Here is a 23,018-nt window from a genome sequence, read left to right on the forward strand (position 1 = left end):
ACTGCTTGCATTCGCGTTACCACTCCACTATGTCTCCTTGTCATGGCTTTTGCACCATCAGTACAGATACCAACATGAGCAGCAGTTACATTTGGCTACATACGGACCGTGAGTGGAATTCCCGCGAGAGAGTAATGGTTAATGTGATTGGATGTTAATTATTTGCCTAGGCTACCTGTATCTGACATTGTGTTGTTATTTCGCTGAACACTAGATGGTTTAATCTTATTTTGGGCAGTGATACGAGGCTACTCAGGTGAGGGGGAAAAAAACTCACCCAAATGTATAGCCCCGTTGGAAAATATAAATGGACTGTTTTATTCATTTATGTATGTATGTATGTATGTATGTATGTATGTATGTATATATTAATATATGTATATATAATATATGTATATATAATATATGTGTATATATATATATTAATATAATAATATATAATATATATATATAATATGTATAATATATGTATATATATAATATATGTATAATATATATTTATATATATATATATAAAATATGAATCACTTTTTTATTTGGCGTACCCCTAACAAGCATTGCACTTACCCCAGTTTGGAAATACATGCTCTAGTCCAACCTGGCTGGGCCAAGGGAGTTTCAGCCTTACACAACAGTTTCCCCCATCTGCTAGACATGAGACATACACAGGGTGGGTTGAGATTATAACATTGATAAGGTAGATTACTTTCTTGGTGGTACAAGGCAGATAGAGGAATGTTTGAAAGGTGGTATATGGAGCAATTTTGATTATGTAAAATCTTGCTTCAGAGTTGCTTCTACCTGCAGAAAATGTAGGATGAGAGAAGGTAAAAACACAATTAAAAAAATATTGATATTAGTGGTTTTGTGCCATTAAATGTTTTGTTGTTAAAAGGCTAAAGCAAAGACATTTAACTTGATAGTGATAGATAGTCACCAGAGAAATGGTGCAGGGCGGAGCAGTCACACCATTGATTATTGGAAGTGGCCCAGTCCACATTAGCTCTGCTCATCTTGTCCTCTCTCAGACCCTAGGGCCCAGTGATGTCACCAAGTCTACCTCTCTGAGGGCCATACTGTATCAGTCAGGCAGAAACCTGATCCACATTTACCCCCCCAGCAGCCCTTGGTTGTCACAGTACCCTGGCTGCCTCAGCCAGAAAGCCCAAGCACCAGACAGGGTTATGCAACAGCCAAGGAGAGAGGTGTGTGCGTGTGTGTGTGTGCGTGTGTGTGCGTGTGTGTGCGTGTGTGTGCGTGTGTGTGTGTGTGTGTGTGTGTGTGTGTGCAAACTTCAAAAGGGAAGATGTCCTTGGTGTGCGTCTTAACGAGCATCTTGCGTAAATTGCCTCACACTGGCATTGGATATGTGTTCTGTGATGGAGTTATGGTTCATACAAAGTTGAATATGCCACTCAATGAGTAGTATGTTTCCTTTGGCTCAGTGGCTCATCAGAGATCCTCTGGGATCTTACATGTCAAATAGCATCCACTCACTCTACAGACGTGTGCTTTGTAGACTGAAGATGAGGCGAGCTAGATTCCCTGCCACCCAGCCCAGCTCACGTGAAACATGCTTGAATGGTGCTTTTGTGTCGGGGGTTGCGGAGGGAGTTATGATTGCTCAAGCGCGTGCTGTGAGGAGGAGATGAGCTGCTGCTGATGGTCGGGAGTTGAGGCAGGAGGCAGAGCTGAACAGACGCAGCAGAATCTGAAGACTGATCCTCACAGCCCAGACGGACAGGAGGGAGAGACGGATGCACCAGACCAAGACAGGATACATCATCAGAATATTGGACCCAATCTGCACCTTTTTACAGGGAAAAAAGAAACCCAGGGCTATATCAGTTATTATACATTGGAAACCATATTAGTTTTTGAGGCACACAATGCTTGTGAATGTATTTTTTGCACATGGATGTGCTAAGAAGCTATAAGGGCAGAGGAGATTTTGTGAGGAGGCCAGTGGACTCCAGAGAGCTACTGAGGGAGAGATCCAGAATCAGGATGCATCTTGTGGTGGAGCCTTCACAGGAAGCCATGCTTACCATGCTGCCTCACTTTGTGAAGAACGCAGTCCTGAGTAAGAGAGAGATCTGGCGAATGTAAGTCCTCCACTCATTCAAGGACAGGCAATCCTGAGTGTATCTCTCACTGGCATTTCCACCTTGATAAGAGGTAGCACAATGGCGACAATGGTTTGAATGGTTGTCACTTGTAACTGTGCACCCTGCATTTTCTGTATACGAGTATTGTTGTTATGGCTGTCTATATTTCTTCTTGTGTGTTCTTTTTAGAAGTCTACTGTTCACAGCTGTCCTAATGTGAGTTTACACAGGCAGCCTAATTCTGATCTTTTTCCACTAATTGGCCGTTCAACCAATCAGATCAGCTGTTTTGCCAATAATGTAAAAAATTATCAGAATTGGACTGTGTGTAAAATCAGCCTTAGAAAGATGGTGTAATGGACGGATCAACAGTAGCTGGAGTCTTTTCCATACAGCTTTCTCTTTAGGTCTATACATCTGTGATTACTGCTATTCAGTTCATCCCATTTACAGTACATCAGACATCTTAAGATGAGCTGTTATGGTACCCTACCCAACTCTCTGACCTCTTGACTGAGGCCAACCTCATCTTTTTCAGGACATTCTGAAAAGGAACAATGCTACGTAACAGTGGGGCAGAAACAAAAGGTCTTGTGATGGACCCACTGTCATACCATGCTTTGTTTGTGGTGGCAGAGCGAGAGGGCAGCCTGCCTGTTAACAAAGACTGGCTCTGTTCCTACTGGTCAATGTTGTGGCCAGCAAACGCGCAGCTCTGTTCCTCCTGGTTAATGTTGTGGCCAGCAAACACCCAACTCTTTTCTTCCTGGACATTGCTAAGTCCAAGGAAATACTATATATTATCCGGGGGTGGTCAGTGCCTCGAGCACAGGGGTTAGGGCAGTCGGGAGAGCCCATCCCTGGCCAGAGAAGGGAGGGATAGATGGTGCTGGCTGAAGAAAGGCAGAGGAAATATTTCAGTGGTGGGCTCAATTATCTGCCCCAACGATAGGTCAGGGGACCTAACCACGTTCTGTCAGTTCATTACCTGAGGGAAATATTTCATAAAGGAAAGGTCTGCTCACATTTACTTCCTGATGAATTTAGGAACATCCTTTCCTGCTCGTCGCTAAACTTTGGAAAAGCAATGAACAGCCATCCCACCCTGCCTCTTTTTCCCACTGTAGTTCTGCTCTCTGAATATGCACATTCTACATCTCCAGGTCATATGTCTCCATTCCTGGACTAAAACAGTCTCACTCATTGACAAGTGAGAAGGATACTGTGGGTTGGACAGTTTAATTGAACCACATCAGCCTTAGGAGAGTCTGCAGCAGGGCATCCACATTCCACATGATCATTTTCAATGAATATGTTGCCTCCCTGACGTGAACACACTGGTGATTGCATAGTCTGTCAAACACATCATGGAAAGGAAAGTAGGCTATGGCTGGGTAGTTTGACAACAGACATCCTGTTACAAATCTGTGGATCTACTTCAATGGAGCACAACAAAACAGGGAAGAGACACCAAGCAGGTATAGGAAGGAGTGACTATTTCAAATGTCCTCTCTGTTCGAGAGTAGAACGCCATGCTACTTACTGTAGGTACTGTGGAGTGCAGTGTGCCACAGACGGTGCTTCCGCTGTTGAAGCAGTACAAGGATTTGTGCAAATCTCTATTCAGATATGCTGATGATCTGTTGCCTACTTCCAGTACAGTCTGTACTCTTTCTTTCACTTCTCTAATGAATGCTTCCCCTGTGTGTTACAACATCAAGCCACTAGAAACACTATTTTCCTGTCTGTTTCAGCCTCAGCGAGAGCTTCTTCATGGTCAAAGGAGCTGCCCTCTTCCTGCAACAGGGCACCAATGCACAGGGACCCAAGACCCCTACACACCACAAACACGCAGGTAAACACACTGGCACATCACAAACACGCAGGTAAACACACTGGCACACCACAAACACGCAGGTAAATGCACACTCTTGACACACACTGGGCCCATTGTTCATTGGCCCTGTTCACCCATGACTGCGTGACCATGCACGCCTCCAACTCAATCATCACGTTTGCAGACGACACTACAGTGTTAGGCTTGATTGCCAACAGCGACGAGACGGCCTACAGGGAGGAGGTGAGGGCCCTCTGAGTGTGATGTCAGGAAAATAACCTCACACTCAACGTCAACAAAATAAAGGAGATGATCGTGGACTTCAGGAAACAGCAGAGGGAGCAGCCCCCTATCCACATTGACGGGACAATAGTGGAGAGGGTGTAAAGTTTTAAGTTCCTCGGTGTATACATCACGGACAAACTGAAATGGTCCACCCACACAGACAGCGTGGTGAAGAAGGCACAGCAGCACCTCTTCAATCTCAGGAGGCTGAAGAAATTCGGCTTGTCACCAAAAACACTCACAAACTTTTACAGATGCACAATAGAGAGCATCCTGTCGGGCTGTATCACCGCCTGGTACGGCAACTGCTCCGCCCACAACCGTAAGGCTCTCCAGAGGGTAGTGAGGTCTGCACAACGGATCACCGGGGGCAAACTACCTGCCCTCCAGGACACCTACACCACCCGATGTTATAGGAAGGCCATAAAGATCATCAAGGACAACAACCACCCGAGCCACTAGCTGTTCACTCCGCTATCATCCAGAAGGCGAGGTCAGTACAGGTGCATCAAAGCAGGGACCGAGAGACTGAAACAGCTTCTATCTCAAGGCCATCAGACTGTTAAACAGCCATCACTAACATTGAGTGGCTGCTGCCAACACACTGACTCAACTCCTGCCACTTTAATAATGAAATAAATGTATCCCTAGCCACTTTATATAATGTTTACATACCCTACTTTACTCATCTCATATGTATATACTTTACTCTATACCATCTACTGCATCTTGCCTATGCCGTTCGGCCATCGCTCATTCATATATGTTTATGTACATATTCTTATTCATTCCTTTACACTTGTGTGTACAAGGTAGTTGTTGTGAACTTTTTAGGTTAGATTACTTGTTAGATATTGGTCAGAACTAGAAGCACAAGCATTTCGCTACACTCTCATTAACATCTGCTAACCATGTGTATTTGACAAATAGAATTAGATTAGATTTGTTCAGTGAACCGTGACAATGCCACTGCTAAAGTTCCATTTAAAGACAAGGTAATATTGTCTGAGGTTGGCTTGGCCTATGTGATTGAGCCTGTGTTCAACCCATATTCACAGAAGGATTACCTGGCCATTGACTGCCCTCGAGGCAGGTACTTGTCTGCTTTTAGCTTTGATATGCTTGTCAAAGTAGGTCCAGATGTGACCCTAGAGCCTGCCTATGTAACAGTTTAACTTTAGTCCATCCCCTCGCCCCTACCCGGGCTCGAACTAGGGAGTGAGTAGGGAGTGCACACATAGACAACTGACACCCACGAAGCATCGTTACCCATCTCTCCACAAAAGCCGCGGCCCTTGCAGAGCAAGGGGAACCACTACTTCAAGGTCTCGGAGCGAGTGACGTCACAGATTGAAACGCTATTAGCGCACACCACCGCTAACCAGCTAGCCATTTCACATCGGTTACACTCACCCCCCTTTTGACCTCCTCCTTTTCAAGGGGCTTTATAGATCCTGCTTGTTTGATTTCCCCCTCCCATCAAGATGTTACATAAACTCACCAAGCTAGACTAACCAGCCTGCAGCACATATGATGTCACCCCAGTGGTGTGTGTGTATATGTACGGGTAGGCCTAGGTGTGTGTACCTGTGTATGATGCAGCATGTCTTATAGCAGGGTTGTTGTTGAGATTAGTTAGATTGGGGAGTCCTAACACACCCCTCTCCTCCCCTATGATATGCAGGTTAATCACAAGATCAATGTGAGGATCACTCCAGATTTCTTGATTACATCACCAGACGTTCAAGTCAATGCTTAGCTCTGATGAACCTGGCATCCATTTATCTGTGTGTTTACATGTATGACAGACTGCTTCTGCATGTTTGTATGGGTTTAGCTGAGGGTTGTACCCAAAGATTAGATGTTATGGTACACCATTCCCATTTATTTACCCGGCTTGTCACGAGATGTTCCGGCTTTGCTCTGCAATGTATAACTTCAATACAGACGTGTTGTTATGACTGGTATTGGATCACCCTGCAGGTGGGCATAATCAGAGGTACCGGTCTAAGTAGGGGCCTGGATAGCAGAGCTGGACACAGTTATACAATATGTCTGATTATGAGGCTTGCTTGATCTGGATTATGGTATGCGGTTCTCTTCTCTCCCAGGTGACTTACCCCGACACCTGCAGGTAATGATTAACACCCTCCGCTCTGAGGACCGCATTAAACTGGTGAGTCAAATCCCCATCTCAGATGTACTTACCATCCATTTTTATTGACAAACAAATGCTACACAGTGTAACCTGTTCTTACTGTACCCCAGGCTGTAAGGTTAGAGAGCGGTTGGTCTGACCGTGTGCGGTACATGGTTGTGGTCTACACCAGTGGTCGACAGGACACAGAGGAGAATATCCTGCTAGGGATGGACTTCACCGATAAGGACAGGTACTCGTCTTTCCTCCTTAGCCAGCAGTATCACACTACACTATGGCTTGTTGTTATCATAGAGTAATAATCTATTCCGTTGCATAATTCCCAGTAAAAGCTGCTCTATCGGCATGGTGCTACCGCTATGGAGCGATACGAAGATCCATTTAGATGGAGATGGGTAAGTGCTACTCTTCTCCATACTGAGGATATAAAACATATACACCTGCTCTTTCCATCACAGACTGACCAGGTGACAGCTATGATCCCTTATTGATGTCACCTGTTAAATCCACTTCACTCAGTGTAGATGAAGGGGAGGAGACAGATAAAATAGGGATTTTTAAGCCTTGAGACATTGTGTATCTGTGCCATTCATAGGGTAAATAGGCTAAACAAAAGATTTGAGTGCCTTTTGAATGGGGTATGGTAGTAGGTACCAGGCACACCGGTTTGTGTGTCAAGAATTACAATGCAGCTGGTTTTTCACGCTCAACAGTTTCCCATGTGTATGAAGAATGGTCCATCACCCAAAGGACATTCAGCCAACTTGACACAACAGTGAGAAGCATTGGAGTCAACATGGGCCAGCATCCCTGTAGAACGCGTTCGATACCTTGCAGAGTCCATGCCCCGACATAATGAGGCTGTTCTGAGGACAAAATTAGTGGGCTGCAACTCAGCATTAGGGAGGTGTTCCTAATGTTTGGTATACTCAGTCTATACCCTCACATAAATATACATGAAACTTTCCACAAAGGTACGGTATGTGTCACAGTGCATTCCACAGACATTAAGTTGCATATACAGTCGACCATGAAGTACCTCCGATCGTTTAGCCCTTCAAACAGCCCAGCCCTGTGACACAGAATGAGTTGCTCTGCCCTCCAGTGTGCAGTCCAGTCAACTACAGGCATTTTCAATTCTCCATGTGGCAGATGAGCCTCTCTGTGCTGGAGGAATGTTCCATTGGAATGTGTCCAGAATAGTCCCCTGAACCCTTGTAGCTCAGCCCCTGTTCGTGCGCCCAGACCCCTCTCTCTAATCCTTCATCTTCTCTCTCCTCAGAGGATTTAGTGTGACCACAGGAGGACGATCGCATGTCTTCAAGCCTGTTTCTGTGCAGGCCATGTGGTAAGTGTCTGGTTGTTTTTGGGTTTGATACTGTATTTGGGTACTTCAAAATATAATTGTCTGGTGACCTTTATATTCCCTGAAACCATACAGTACTCTACCATGTTGGTTCCATTGTAATATCTACAATCAATGAGTGGAAAAACATACACTAGTAGATGAATTATTCAGGCTGGTAACACTTTGATACCGACCCCCGCTGCCAGTTGTCCATGCACCATCTACTGGTCAATAGATGCCGCTATCATTACAATGTGCAGACTCATCATTTTTGACAGGCTTTTAAATGTATTCTGAATTTCCTGCGTCATTAAAAATCAATTATTAAAAGACTGACTCTATAATCAGATAAGTGGAATAGCTTCTGAATAGTTGCTGTTGAGAACCTGTATTTAGACTGGGAGCTTCTTCTACCTGTGTGGCTTCAGGTCTGCGCTGCAGATCCTCCACAAGGCAAGCGATGTGTCTCGCAGGCACAACTACTTCCCCGGGGGCATGGCCCTCACGTGGATGGGCTTCTATGAGAGCTGTATCACCTCCGAGCAGAGCTGCATCAACGAGTGGAACACTATGACCGACCTGGAGACCATGCGGCCCGACTCACCTGCCATGTTCGTCGACCGGTAAGACCTGACTCGTCCGTTTTCTTAAGATTCAATTAAGTCGTTTTTCTTATGATTCATTCTAGTTGCAGTACCTTCTGAGATTGGTAATGTATGTCCATCAGGGTAAATCGGGTCTTTCTTGTTTTAATCAAAAGTGATAAATGTGTTGGTTACATTCATAATTAATTAATTGATATATTGACATATGTTGTTATTCAGGCCAACGGAGAGAGAGAGAACCGAGTGTTCAATCAAAGCTAAACTACGCAGTATGATGATGTTCCGGGACCTGGAGAATGTCACTTCCAAGGAGGTATGTGTCGCCACTCACCAGGCTTTGTAGGGGCACACAGATCGGTTTGTTGGGGCAATTAACTCTGCATGAGATATAAGTACCATAGTGCAGCCTAATACCGGTTGTCCTCCCCCTCTCAGATCCGTGTGGAGCTGGAGCAGCATATGAGTTGTAACCTGAAGGAGTACAAAGAGTTCCTCGACAATGAGATGCTGCTGATCCTGGGTCAGATGGACAAAGCCACACTCATCTTTGACCACCTCTACCTGGTGAGAACCTTTCCTTAACTTTACATCCTGATTGTCTCTTTGTATCCGTAACACTAACTAGTAACTACACTCCTCCTCTCTAACCTCTGAACTACTGTCACAACTCTGTTACTGTAACCCTGGTGTAGGAAGTTTGACCTTTGTAACCTGACGGAGTAAGTTGTCTTGATATTCATTCCTCTGTGTTTGTCTTCTCTAGGGCTCTGAGTGGAATGCCTCCAATCTAGAGGAACTACGGGACTGTGGGTGAGTGGATGTCTCACAAACACGAAAGCTATTTCACTAGAACTGCTCCCTAACCACCTCTACTCCCTAACCATCAGCACTGGCTCACAAACATAGTGTTGTTTTATTCTGTATTCCCATACGAAGGACAATAGATGTGTCAGGGCATTGATACATCTCTCCTTCATAAGACCTACCAATACAGAAAGGTTGGTTGTTGGAACACGGATAGCACCACTGAACGAGATACTGCCCCACTGGAACGCAACCACTCTTGTCAAGAGGGCGCAACAGCGCCTCTACTTCCTACGGCAGCTGAAGAAATTCAGCATGCCACACCAGGTCCTCTCCAAATACTTCCACTGCACCATTGAGAGTATCCTGACCATGTTGCATCATGGCCTGGTACGGGAATTGCTCCGTCCACTATCACAAGGCCCTCCAGCGGATGGTGAAGACTGTCCAGTACATCACTGGGACTGTGCTCCCACCCATCCAGGACATCTACTTAAAACTGTGCCTGAGGAAGGCCCACAGCATCGTCAAGGACCCCACACACCCCAGTCATGTGCTGTTGACTCCCTTACCATCGGAGAGACGGTATTGGAGCATGAGTTCTGATACCATCAGACTGCCGAACACTTGAACTGGACTTACCACCTGCATTCTCTTACCACCTTACCATTCTCTGCACCTTAGCACACATGATCTCACATACTCACACACACAGATATATACTGAGTGTACAAAACATTACCATTCCATAGACTGACCAAGTGAATCTAATGAAAGCTATGATCCCTTATTGATGTCACTTGTTAAATCCACTTCAATCAGTGTAGAGACTGGTGAAAGAATGATTTTTAAGCCTTGAGACAATTGAGACGGATTGTGTATGTGTGCCATTCAGAGAGTGAGTGGGCAAGACAAAGGATGTAAGTGCCTTTGAACAGTGTATGATAGTAGGTGCCAGGCAGGCACATCAGTTTGTGTCAAGAACAACAAAAAAATAAAGAAAAATCCTGGAATGAGTAGGTGTGTCCAAACTTTTGACTGGTACTGTATATGGTCCTCCACCCAAAGGACATCCAGCCACTTGACACAACTGTGGGAAGCATTGGAGTCAACATGGGCCAGCATCCCTGTGGAACGCTTTTGACACCTTGTAGAATCCATGACCTGACGAATTGAGGATGTTCTGAGTGCAAAAGGGGTTGCAACTTAATATTAGGAAGGTGTCATTAATGTTTTAGAGACTCGGTGTACACATCAACATTTTATTTATTATTGTTGTTGCATTATCGAGAAGGAATCTGCCAGTAAGCACTTTTCGTTGGCCTGTGTATACCATGTGTATCCTGTACAAATTAAAACTTGATACATGTTGTTTTTTTCTTCTTGATGCAGTGTGGGCTACATCCTCAACGTGACCAGGGAAATAGACAACTTCTTCCAGGGCACGTTCTCCTACCACAATATCCGGGTGTTTGATGAGGAGGCCACAGACCTGCTGGCCCACTGGAACGAGACCTACAACTTCATCGTCAGAGCCAAGTGAGTGCCTACTTGTCAAACAAACTAAACCCTACTTCTCAAACAGCAAACTAAACACGTCTTGCAGCATGTGAAGTATTTACTGCAGAACAACAAAGGAAGTGTATACTTAAATAGTGGGTAGGTCCTCTGTGTCTGGGTTATTTTATACACTGAAACTATGTGGAAAGCCTAGTCACTCTGGATTAGACTTCTTCAAAATGAACAGGGTTTTAATGTAAAACATTATTGCCCCACAGAAAGAACCAGTCTAAGTGTCTGGTCCACTGTAAGATGGGTGTGAGCCGGTCAGCCTCCACGGTCATAGCGTATGCCATGAAGGAGTATGGCTGGACTCTGGAGAAGGCCTATAACTTTGTGAAGCAGAAGAGGAGCATTGCTCGGCCCAACGCTGGCTTTATGAAGCAGCTGGCCGAGTACGAGGGCATCCTGGACGCTAGGTGAGTCAGGGTATACTGGGGTACTGTACTGGTATATGCAGCTTTGCTCCGGTATGTAACCAACTGTGCGACATGCGGAGCATCTGCCACTTATTCTTACTCCACTGCAGTCATGAGTTATTGGCTAGTGCTATCCTTGGGACGTCCCTAGGGTTGCGCATTTTGGGGAATATTTGGAGTTGGAAACTTTCCATAGAAATTAACGGGAATATATGCAAATTAATACCATTTAATTGTAGATGTTCTTTACATTGGATATATTTACCATATCATATTTGTTGTGCCATGGTGTCCTTGAGGAGCAGATTCAATGCATGAGCAGCACAGCCAATGGGTGTGATGTGAGGGTAGGACTCTTCCACTTTAGATAACGCATGTCTGGTTGGAGGGGTGTATGCTCGGTGAAGAACATTCAGAAATCTCTTCCAATACACTTTGCCTGTGAGCATCAGAGGTGAACCAGTTGCATACACAGCTTAAGCAAGACATTCATCAGCATTTCTCTGACTACGTTCCTCCGTTGAGTCAAAAAAAACTTCTGAAGGATGGACCATGAGCTGTTGTTATAGATAAGGTGTCTACTTCTATTTGAGGTGAAAATGATGAATCAGAGGGACCTTTTGTCAGAGGTTGCTTGTTGTGAGTGCTGATGGAACTTTATGTACTTGGCCAGATGATTCTGCATCTTTGTTACATTCTTATTTGTAAATGTACACAGATTCTTTTTGTCTACATTAGCTGCAGTGAAATGTCTCCACACATCAGATAGTGCCCGTGGCATTTTCCTGTAAAGATGAGAATTTTTAAAAATTTAAATAAATACAATTCCATGTTCAGATAACTAGTTAAGCAGTTAGATTAAACAACTCCTTTGTAAGATAAAAGTTTTCAAATGAAACATGTATGGAAACAAGTGAATTAACACTCCTCAGTTTGCAGGCTCAAGCAAGCTTAGACCCACATGGTAGCAAAAACTAACAAGCAGAAATTGTTAACAAGTTAGACATGATTTAAACAGAGTTTGCTGTAGGTTACTATTTAGAGGTAACAAAAAATTATGTATGTTATATAAAATATATTCACCCCACCCAGTATTGTAATCAAAACTTACCAGAAAGCATGTAGTCCGTGGCTCAGACAGAGTAGTAGTGTGGGCTCAATCGCATTTCATTAGTGTGCAAGATCTTGAGAATCAGCTGTACATGTGATGAAAGAATGCACTGTGCATGCAGAGGGTTGAAATTCCATTGAATTGGGGATAGTTTAACCAAAATATGCCACAAGACCTAGAATTGCCTTGTGCATCCCACAAAAGGTTTACTGTTATAAGCTAACTTTTTGATGAATTTAAGCAAAATTCCCGGGCTTAACTTCCCATAGAAAATTGCTGGATATGTAAAGGAAAGTTTCCAACCCTTTGCAACCCGAGACATCCTTACCACTTACCTTAACCACTATCCTAACATACATTAAGGGAACGTTTTGACATTTGCCATATGGTCGGTGAGAAAGTCCATATTGCAAATGTACGGTCCCTTACTAGACGTCCGCGAACGTTTCTAAAAATTTGTGGATGGCGGCGGGCCGTGCAGCAGGGCAGGATCTTCAGGGAAGTCATTGAACAAAGTCTCTCGGACATTCGGTTTCCGTTTTATAACATTTTCAAATGTTGGTCATTTTTCCGCTATCCCGGTAAATCCCACCAGAGGGCGAATGGAATCATATTGCAAATGTACAAAACATCACCAATCACGACGAGCCTTTTCTCCTAAACGGGAAAGACTTCGAAGACTTGGTGAGCATAGGTTTGGCATAATGGGCAGTTGGCCCCGAACAAGATGGCGTCGAGGCCTCATCGGTTTTTGAGTTATAGCCATTTTTCTGGGATTAAAGGTCAAAAATGAAAATAGAGCGCTAATTTGACCTACAGTGTCAGGAAAAAAAGAACCAGACATTTATCTATCGTAATTTAAGAGAAATCGTACAATGTACAATTGGTGTTGTTCAAATTGTATTTTATTTTAAGTTACAGATCCAGTTGCAGCGTGTTCATACAAATCTTTTTGTAGTGTGTTTTGTAGCTCTGCGATTTTCTGTAATAACACACACTAATTCAACCCTCTGTAAATAAGTCAGTTCTTAACATAGACTTAAAACTTAAACTTCTATAAGTGCCTACCCCAAGGAGGATATGTGTTCACTTTCTGTAAGAGCATATCCCAATCAAGATGTGTTTACTTATAGCTTCCTCTGCAACCCGGAAGTGCCTTAGAATGGTGTCATAGGTGCTGTTTAAAAGGTCAGATCTTTTTAAAACTTCATGTGTGATTAGGCAACCCTCATGAACTGTAAATCAGTCATTTTTCCCAACAGATGTCAAAGAAAAGCTCTCTCACACACACACACACACACAGCAAGGATGAAGTGAAAAAGTCTGGTGCTTAAAGACACACAGAGCCTGCAATGGCATTACCATAATCTCTAGGATGTGCCGAGTTCAACGGGATGCCCCACTTGAGCGTAGCTCGCTCGGTCTGAGTACAGCGACCGTGTAAAAAAGAAGGTCCAAAATGAAGCCTGGACCTAAATTTCAAGTGCTTTTGGGAGACAAACCATTTGACCTCAGGAACATTGCTGAGGTCCTCCCGATCTGTGCAAGCCTACCCTTGACCATGTGGCATTAACCCATAACAGTGAAAACATGTTTTTTTTCACAGTTTTCAATGACTTCTCTCCCCATAGGAATACATTGCCTGCTCCTCTAAAGTCAACCTGAAGCCTATGTGGGTTATGAATGCCTTATGAACCTGTCTTCGATGACAGTCCATCAGGCCACTATGAGGTCTACCCGGGGTGGTCTCAGCTAGGCCTACACATAATGTTAGAACTGGACCCGCAGCTAGAACGTAACTAAGTGTTTTAGGTTTTTATTATGGTTTGAACAGAAGGCGCTGTGAATTTTTGGCCAGCTCTGAAATATGTGATAGTTGGCTTCTAAACGAGTTGGAAAAAGTGGGTGTGGTGTCAGTTTTTATCAGTTTGGTGTCAGAATGATATCTTATTGACTGATGGACGGTGACTTGCTGGCTGACTTTTGTCCATTTGCAATATGTTCAAACAGTGAGGTACCATCACCAAAGTGACATTCTGAAATCAACCCCAACAAGCGATGGAGAGGAACCAGAATCACTACCCGGCCATCCCCAGTTCATCGGGCCAGTCAATTTCGCATTCCTGCAGTATTTTTGAAGCATGTCAAATTCGTGATGGTAAATGCCCATTGAAATATATTGCAAATGCACAGTGCATTTGCAATATGATTCAACAGTGAAAAAACATCACCAAATGACATGATGAAATCAACCCCAACGAGCGATGGAGAGGAACCAGAATCACTACCTGGCCATCCCGAGTTCATCAGGCCAGTCAATTTTGCATTTCGGCAGTATTTTTGAGCTTATCAAATTCGTGAATGCACATTGAAACATATTGGAAATGGATAGCCGTGCACTTGGTGATTGGAACAGGTTACCAGGAGTACATTTTTAAAATGGTTTTTAATGTCATTACGGTGTAGCAAGGGGTCCACGGTTGGGTAGAGAGCACCCCCACCCGTGCCCATCCAATAATTTTGGACGTTTTTCAAAAAATTGTTAAATCAACAGTCCCACTTCTCCCTCATCATACATGACAAATAGACCATCTAGGTTGATTCATGGCTTAACATAGTGCTATATATCATTTGGGCAGTATAAATGCCTTTTGGACATGGTTCACTGTCTTTGGGTTTGTAAACCTACTTCCATTGATCGTACATGGCAAATGGACATAACATCCTGATTTGGCACTTTCAAAACTTTCAATTTGCATTTGGAAATGTCTTATTGCATTTGGATTAAAAAAAGGGACTTTGACTTCCTATGAAATCATATTGCAAATGGACCAAACATATGCCTTATGGACAAGTAAAAAAGTTTTTTTTTAAATGGCAATAATCAAATATGACAAAAGTATGTTGATACAGTTCTTATACATGTGTAATTTACAAAAAAAATCTAAAGAATTTCAAAAAACGGTCCAGAAAGCACTTTTTTAAGGGGGTGCTAAGTTTTTGAAAAGATGTTCAAAATTTTCAATTTTACTTGTGTGTCTTGACTTGTGTTACATTTGCAATATGAACAATTACGGTGGAGCGCACTCGCCATCTATTGGATTTTTGCAGTGTTACACTTGGCATTTGCTATATGGCATTTGCAATCAACTTTGAATGAAACGACGTCCAATTGAGTGGTATTGGACATAGTGTATATGTTTTGTACGGTGCCGATATGTTCCCATTCATTTTTGTCCATTTCAGGGGGGTGTTCCCTTACTATAATCCTGACCTAACCCTAACCTTCATTTCAACTTCAATGGGTTAACATCAGAGTTGGGACGTCCCAAGGATCACAGGGAGAAGGACCCTGAGATATTTAACCTCATTATGCTCAACCCAACTCGCTGCTTAGAGGTCAGGTCAAATGTGACAGTTAATTCATCACAGTGGCTGTCTATAGAGGGGGTCAGGTAAGGTAAGCAGTCTAAGGTTATGAGCTTATAATTAGGTTGGTAGATAGATTGCAGGTCATTGTGACTGAATGATCCTTAAGTTTTATTAGTGGCTAAGCATCTCGTTTTGTCTGTATAAAGTACATGTACTCTATACATAGTGATGGGGTAACCATAATGTGTTCCCCAGTAAACAGCGCCACAACAAGCTGTGGAGGCCCGAGGGAGGGGAGGACATCCCAGATGAGGCGTCTGGCCAGTGTTGTGGTGGAGAGGATACCCCCGTGGAGGATGAGGCCTGGGGGGGCGAGGGCTGCAGCGCCTCCCCCTGTCGGGGCCTGGAGGTGGACGCCCTGGACCCTCTCAACTACAATTACTACTTCAGACGGCTGTCGGACACGGCCCTGGACAGCGAGCCCTCCACCCCAGTGCGCGGCCCTCCCCTGCTGGGCATGGAAAGGGTGTTCATCGAGATCGAGGATGTGGAGAGGGACGCCCTTCTGGAGGATGAGGGCTTCCCCATGGCCCAACTGGCTTTGCCCGGGGAGGGCACTGCCGCCCAAACCTGTGGGGGCCGCCTGGAGCCCCTGGAGGACATGAGGCTACGCCTGGAGTTCAGCACGGTGGAGGAGGAGGACGAGGAGGAGGCACAGAAGGAGGAGGCGGAGATGGCCGCCCTGGCCCGGACACCTGCAGGAGGAGAGGGAGTGACTGAGGACGAGGAGAGGAAGGATCAGGCCAATGTAAACCGCTTCAACAACGAGAACGCCAACAACAGTAACCGCCTGGCTGCCAAGCGCAGCTGCCCCGCTGCCTTTGACGTGAGTGGGACAGTAATTAATGCCTGTATCTATAAGAATTATGCTGGTTTGCTTACTTTTAACTTGAACTGGCTTGGGGTTAGGGTTGAGATATTAAGCCTATAATCGTAATTATGTAAGTGTAATATTTCTGTCATTATTTGATCCCATTTCATTTAAGGGATTATCATCTTGTAGGTGTCATCTGTTTTTTATTTGCTTCAAGACCTTAAATCAGGTAATGTCCTTGGTCCGTTACCCTATCACTCTCTGTGCCTGACCATGCATTCCCTCCCTCTCTCTGTTTCTTCTGTTTAGGACAGTGCTAGCACAGGAAACCCTTACAAAGTGAAGCCCTCCTACCAGTCCTGTAAAGACTGCCTGCGTCTGCCACCAGGGCGGCGCTGTGAGCGCCCGGCAGGAGGCCGCAACCACCGCCTTAACCCCACACGCCACTGCGGGGTGGTCCCCACTATCTCCATAGACCCCCCTGGCACCCACTTCACCAACACACCCACCCCCCACTCCCCCTGTGCCCTCCCTGCCACCATTGCCCGCCTGGAGGCCTACCGCCAGCGGCTGGTGTCGCCCATGAGCTGCGAGGAGCTGCCCCGAGACAGACACTGCTCCCTGGAGACGGAGGACATGGACGAGCTACAGGAGGAAGAGGAGGAAGAGCAGGAGCCAAAGCCAGGGAGAGAGGCGGGGACTGGAGTCATCACAGAGCTCACGTTTATGAAGCTCAGCTTGGAGGGGGAGAGGCTAGCGGGTCAGCCTCCTGGTGTGGAGTTGCAGCCTGCTGGGGTGGAAGTGGACCCTCCTGGTGGTGGAGTGGAGCCACAGCAGGAGCAGGAGGCCCTGGCCCAGCTACAGAGGACAGGGCTGGAGCTAGGGCTGGTGAGGCAGAGCGCGGACCAGCTGAAGAGGATCTCAGAATTGGCCATGGAAGGTCCACTCTCAGGGGCATGGCTGTCTGAGCAGATGGACCTGAGCTTGGCGGTGGATGAGATGGAGGTGGAGGGGGATGTAAGGGTGCATTCTGAAAGCCACATCCCTTCTACCAGCTGTGTGGTCACAGCCGCAGACCCCCAGATTAACACCACCCCAGTGTTGTACCCCCAGTGGTCCACCCAGACTTGGACCCCTGTGTCCTCCCCCCATGGCTCCACCCTCACCCGGAGCTTAAGCAGTGTCAGCCTCGACAGCAACTGCGGGGGACGCCCAGGCCTGGCCAGGCCGCACACCCAGGAGATGGAGACCCGCATGAGGCTGGCCGGCCTGACCGTCCCCTCCCTGCTCAAACGCTCTAGCTCCCTGGCCAAACTGGGAGGCCTCACCTTCTCCACCGAGGACCTGTCAGACCTGGCTGATGATCAGGCCCAGCTGTTCTTCACCGTGCCCCCAGCCCTCTGAGCCTCCATCCACCCCCTGGAGCTGACTGTGTTTCCAGTGTCTCTCTTCCAGACAGGTTCCATGTGTCTGAACCAATTGACCGTGTAAGAGCAGTTTGAAGGAGCAGGGAGAAATTTGCCAGGTGTCCTGGAGACATGCCTGAGACATATTAACAGCATGTTGGCTGGAAGAAAGAAAAGTAACTAAAGATTTCCTATTAGACAGTATACAAAACATTAAGAACACCTTCCTAATATTGAGTTGGACCCCCCTTCCTCTTTTGCCCTCAGAACAGCTTCAATACGATGGGGCATGGACTCTACAAGGTGTCAAAAACATTCCACATGGATGCTGGCCCATGTTGATTCCAATGCTTCCCACAGTTGTGTTAAGTTGGCTGGATATCCTTTGGGTGGTGGACCATTTTTGATGCACACAGGAAGGAAACTGTTGAGCGTGAAAAACCCAGCTACAACCATACCCTGCCAAACTAAAAATCCAAACTTTTACATTTATTTTTATTTTTAGGGGAATCGTTTGCCTTGCCCATTCACCCTCTGAATGGCACACATACACAATCCATAACTCAAATGTCTCAAGGCTTAAAAATCCTTCTTTAACCTGTCTCCGACCCTTCATCTACACTGATTTGAAGTGGATTTAACAGGTGACATTAATAAGGGATCACAGCGGGTCCGTCTGTCATGGAAAGAGCAGGTGTTCCTAATGTTTCGTACAGTCAGTGTACATGTACTGTCTGTTTATCAATCCAAATAAGAGATGCTATTGGAGAAGATCCACTCGAAGGAGCTCAATGAATGTGTGCAACTGAGCCTCTTTTGATTCATGTGCCCCTGAGCATCTCATGTGCCCCTGAGCATCTCATGTTCCCCTGAGCATCTCGTGCCCCTGAGCAGACTGACTGTTGAAGATTGAATCCTCCTTTTCTGTATATTCCTCCCTTGCTACAAGCTGTTTTTGTGTCACCGAACAACAACTTTATCATATGAGCAGCTTCCTGCCTCTTCAAGCAAAGCAGGGTACCTCAGTCAGAACACAAGCATCTCAAGACTATTATGGTCCAATACTGTTTTTGTTGGCTTGCCTCTCCTCAATGACTGGCTCAGCCAGCACTCCTCCATTGAGGTACTTAATTTAATAATGTCTTGAAGTGGTCAGAAGTCCATTCATAACGGTCTAGTGTTACGCAAGCTGTCCTCATTGTCACAACTAGAGCTTCCTCATGGGGAGCAGAGCAGTAGACTGACTGGACTTATCACACATGCTATGGATGATGGGAAGAAACAGAGAAGAAATATTGAAATTCTCTTCTGGATTAATTTCTGTATCTTTGAGGTAGTTTAGAGGGAGCATATACACTTTGGTTTAGTTTTGCCACAGCTGAACTTTCACTTCTGTACAATGGTAATAGGTACAGTACTTCAATGATCTGATTTAAGAACTCATCGTGATTGTATGGTTTGATAGGATTTGTGGGCAACTGAAAGAGTTCAAATGGTTTTGGGACTGGATTTTACACCACTGCATTAATCTACTGTAGCACTGATAATCCTCTGCTGCCCCCCTCGTAGACCAGCTGTAGTCAAAGCCATGATGTCTGACCCCATGCCTTTTATCCATCGTCCCTGCATCACTCTCAAAAGGCAATCAAATACAGTAGGTTGATTTTCTGACTGTTTAGTTTTTGGCATTAACATGCTAGTACATACTCCCCTCCCCTTCTTGTTCACACCTTTGTGATACTGCACTGTAGAGGCTTTGTTAACCGGCTTTATTCAACTGTCAATGTGCCACAGCAACAGAGTAACATTAGACTACCTTTCTTTGTACTGCAAAAAAAAAATTACTAATCCGTTGATCTGCATAAGCTACACAAGACAACACCTTTGACCCTCTGAAGGCCCAGGCATAAACCTGGTACTGTGAAGTGGCCACTGGGTCGTTGCTATACATCGAAGCAGAACGACTGTTTGAACTGCTTGTTTTTGTTCTCCCATTTATTGCCAGACCTGGGAGTGTCCCAGCAGCAAAGCCTAACGTGATTTAGCTGGAGCTGTTTGTGGCAGGAAGAAAGAAGCAGCTATTCTCAGCCTTTTCCATTCATATGGCAATGCTATCAGCCAAACTAGGAAGTTGGGACTAAAACAAGCTGAGGCGTCGGAACAGACTATCTATAGTTGCTTAGAAAGGGGTTACAATTCTGGTTTCTGTGGAGAGATTATCACTAGCCACTAGGAATTGTTTTGTTTACAGCAGACATGAGCAACTTCCAAAGCTGTTGTAGAGCCGCAGTACAGTATGACTGGGGCCACTGCCATCATCCCACATGTTGTATCACCAATGTTACATTAACTTATCTTCCTTATTTATGATTGAGTATTTATTTGTACATGTTTTAATTATATAATCTAATATGCATTTGGTTGATTTCTTTGTGGCCAGCCTAAGCTTAATTTGCCACACGGGTGTTATTATGCTTTGAAGTTGTTTTGTCTGTTATAACTACTGGCATGTTGAGTGTGCAAGGATAATGTGTGATGGCAGTGTGTGTGCAGGCGCATGACAATATATAGATGTTATTACCACCATGGTTGTAATGAGTGCGATGGGAAAAGTGTCAGTGTGCAAAACAACTGTTACTCCTTATATGTCATTGTCACTGATGCAATGGTCTATACTCTACATCATGTAGACTGGATTGCTCTTGATTTGGGATAACAAAGAAAATGAAAATCACTCTTAATCAGCTGAATATCGCGGCATGTGTTACAGTAGTAACTTTTGTTAGTGTTTGTTACTCCGAGGTACTGGTCAAAGCAATTTGCAATTAATTTAGGTTCAAGTCACAATAATGGCTTGTGTTCTGTGGTCAATGAACACTGGCTGTGCTTAGACAGGCAGCCCAGTTCAGATTTATATATATTTTTTTCTCACTAATTGTTCTTTTGACCAATCATGTCAGATATTTTTGAGAGCTAATTTGATTGGTCAAAAGACCAATTAGTAAAAAAAAGAGATCAGAATTGGGTTTCCTGTTTGAACGCAGCCCTTGTGGCTTTTGAGTTATTGCACTGTATGAATTTCCCTGTGTTCACTGGTGGGTTTTCAATGATCAAAGAGATTCCCTCACAGGTAATACAATTATTTGAATGGAATAGGGATTTGTCTCAAACTGACCCCTGTCCCTTCACTTTTAATCCAGTCTACCACTTGTGGTTAGTGTGGTCACCATTTAGGCGTGATCATTTGGTGCGCATTATTCAAGCCAACTGTTATACTACCTTCATGTGGCTGTTATAAGCTTGATGTAATTTATGACATAATGGGTTATAAAAGTTTACAGAATATCCTATAAATTCAACTTTTTATTTCATGATACTGTGACGGGGTTGTGATGAAATGATTATGTTTGGTTAGCCAGTTGTGCTCAGCTTTAGGCCATGCTCATAGCAGTGAACAGTAGGCTGTGTGGTGGATTTAAGTGGTCAAAATGAGCGTCTTCACCAAATGCTCCATCACCACTGATGCTATGCTTAAAGCTACTGCACTAGGTTTGATTGTTTGCATCATTTGTTTTTGAGTGTTTTATATTTCTACATACGTGCCTTAACCATGGCCTTAGCTCTGTCTGGCCTAGCTACATCGCAGGCTTAACCCTGGCCTTAGCTCTGTCTGGCCTAGCTACATCGCAGGCTTAACCCTGGCCTTAGCTCTGTCTGGCCTAGCTACATCGCAGGCTTAACCCTGGCCTTAGCTCCGGCTGGCCTAGCTACATCGCAGGCTTAACCCTGGCCTTAGCTCTGGCTGGCCTAACTACATCGCAGGCTTAACCCTGGCCTTAGCTCTGGCTGGCCTAGCTGCATCGCAAGCTTAACCCTGGCCTAGCTACATTGCAGGCTTAACCCTGGCCTTAGCTCTGGCTGGCCTAGCTACATTGGAGGCTTAACCCTGGCCTTAGCTCTGGCTGGCCTAGCTGCATCGCAAGCTTAACCCTGGCCTAGCTACATCGCAGGCTTAATCCTGGCCTTAGCTCTGGCTGGCCGAGCTACATCGCAGGCTTAACCCTGGCCTTAGCTCTGGCTGGCCTAGCTACATCGCAGGTTTAACCCTGGCCTTAGCTCTGGCTGGCCTAGCTGCATTGCAAGCTTAACCCTGGCCTTAGCTCTGGCTGGCCGAGCTACATCGCAGGCTTAACCCTGGCCTTAGCTCTGGCTGGCCTAGCTACATCGCAGGCTTAACCCTGGCCTTAGCTCTGGCTGGCCGAGCTACATCGCAGGCTTAACCCTGGCCTTAGCTCTGTCTGGCCTAGCTACATCGCAGGCTTAACCCTGGCCTTAGCTCTGGTCAATGCTTTGAGAGTGATGGAGAAAGCTGGATATGGAGACATAGGAAGAGGGGGATACTTACAGTAGTTCATGTCAAGAGTACAAGTGGCCATCTTTCCTTGATGTTCACCCCTTACAATAAGATGTTTTTGCATATAAGCCAAGGCATGAATGAGTAAAACCACCTAAAACATACATAATCAACTTGAGTGATTTTTGGTAACATTTTTATTTTTTTAAGCTGTGACTTATTGTTTGCACTGGTTGTGTGATGCCCTTTTATCTTTTTACATTTATTTTTTAAACATTTTGTTAAGGATGTCCAGTCAATGTGCATCATGGAAATAAATAATTTCCTCTCTTTTCTGGCCTGTACTGGATCATACTGAATGGAGAGGAGACAATCATCATGTTACACTTGCATTGTAAATACATACACACAGACCATTGGTGTATTTATTGAGTTCGTCAAATTAGGTCATTGTGATATCATGGGATGGGCAGGGAGGAGAATGGGAGACTGGTGACAGTGGAAGAAGGATCCCTCCAACAAAATACTCTGTAGTCTTTCAGGGCAATAGGCTAGACAGACAGGCTAGCAGGCCTGCCGCTTTCACAACTGACAGGTGAGTGCCTCCCTACCTCTGCTCCTCAGATGACAGGAAGCAAATGCTGTAACATAATAGAAACATACTTTATGCATAGGTTAAGTTGTGTGTGTTCAGTGTTGCCCTTTTTATTATACAAAATAGTGTATTTGGTGGAATGTGAAGCTAGTCAGGTGATGTGTTGATAATACTGGACCTGG

General features: G+C 45.0%; 1 protein-coding gene across 1 annotated transcript; it reads left to right on the forward strand.

The window, feature by feature from the left end:
• The first annotated feature begins 1,673 nt into the window (after positions 1–1,673).
• Positions 1,674–22,573, forward strand: LOC135548335 (protein phosphatase Slingshot homolog 1-like). Its single transcript, XM_064977827.1, has 14 exons — positions 1,674–2,105; positions 3,863–3,963; positions 6,342–6,406; positions 6,499–6,620; positions 6,715–6,783; positions 7,671–7,736; positions 8,165–8,359; positions 8,561–8,654; positions 8,777–8,905; positions 9,105–9,151; positions 10,538–10,684; positions 10,924–11,124; positions 15,863–16,493; positions 16,791–22,573. The coding sequence occupies exons 1-14, from the start codon at positions 1,900–1,902 to the stop codon at positions 17,883–17,885; spliced, it is 3,168 nt and encodes a 1,055-aa protein (XP_064833899.1). The 5' UTR covers positions 1,674–1,899; the 3' UTR covers positions 17,886–22,573.
• Positions 22,574–23,018: the final 445 nt, after the last annotated feature.

This window comes from Oncorhynchus masou, chromosome 11 (assembly GCF_036934945.1).
Source record: "Oncorhynchus masou masou isolate Uvic2021 chromosome 11, UVic_Omas_1.1, whole genome shotgun sequence".
NCBI classification, from domain to species: domain Eukaryota; kingdom Metazoa; phylum Chordata; class Actinopteri; order Salmoniformes; family Salmonidae; genus Oncorhynchus; species Oncorhynchus masou.

Bases quoted from the DNA above. Each gene is read 5' to 3' on its own strand.
- LOC135548335 (XM_064977827.1), top strand. From the start codon at position 1,900: ATGTATTTTTTGCACATGGATGTGCTAAGAAGCTATAAGGGCAGAGGA. The intron at 2,106-3,862 runs GTAAGTCCTCCA...TGTCTGTTTCAG, and splicing joins AAGAGAGAGATCTGGCGAAT to CCTCAGCGAGAGCTTCTTCA. The intron at 6,784-7,670 runs GTAAGTGCTACT...CTCTCTCCTCAG, and splicing joins ATCCATTTAGATGGAGATGG to AGGATTTAGTGTGACCACAG.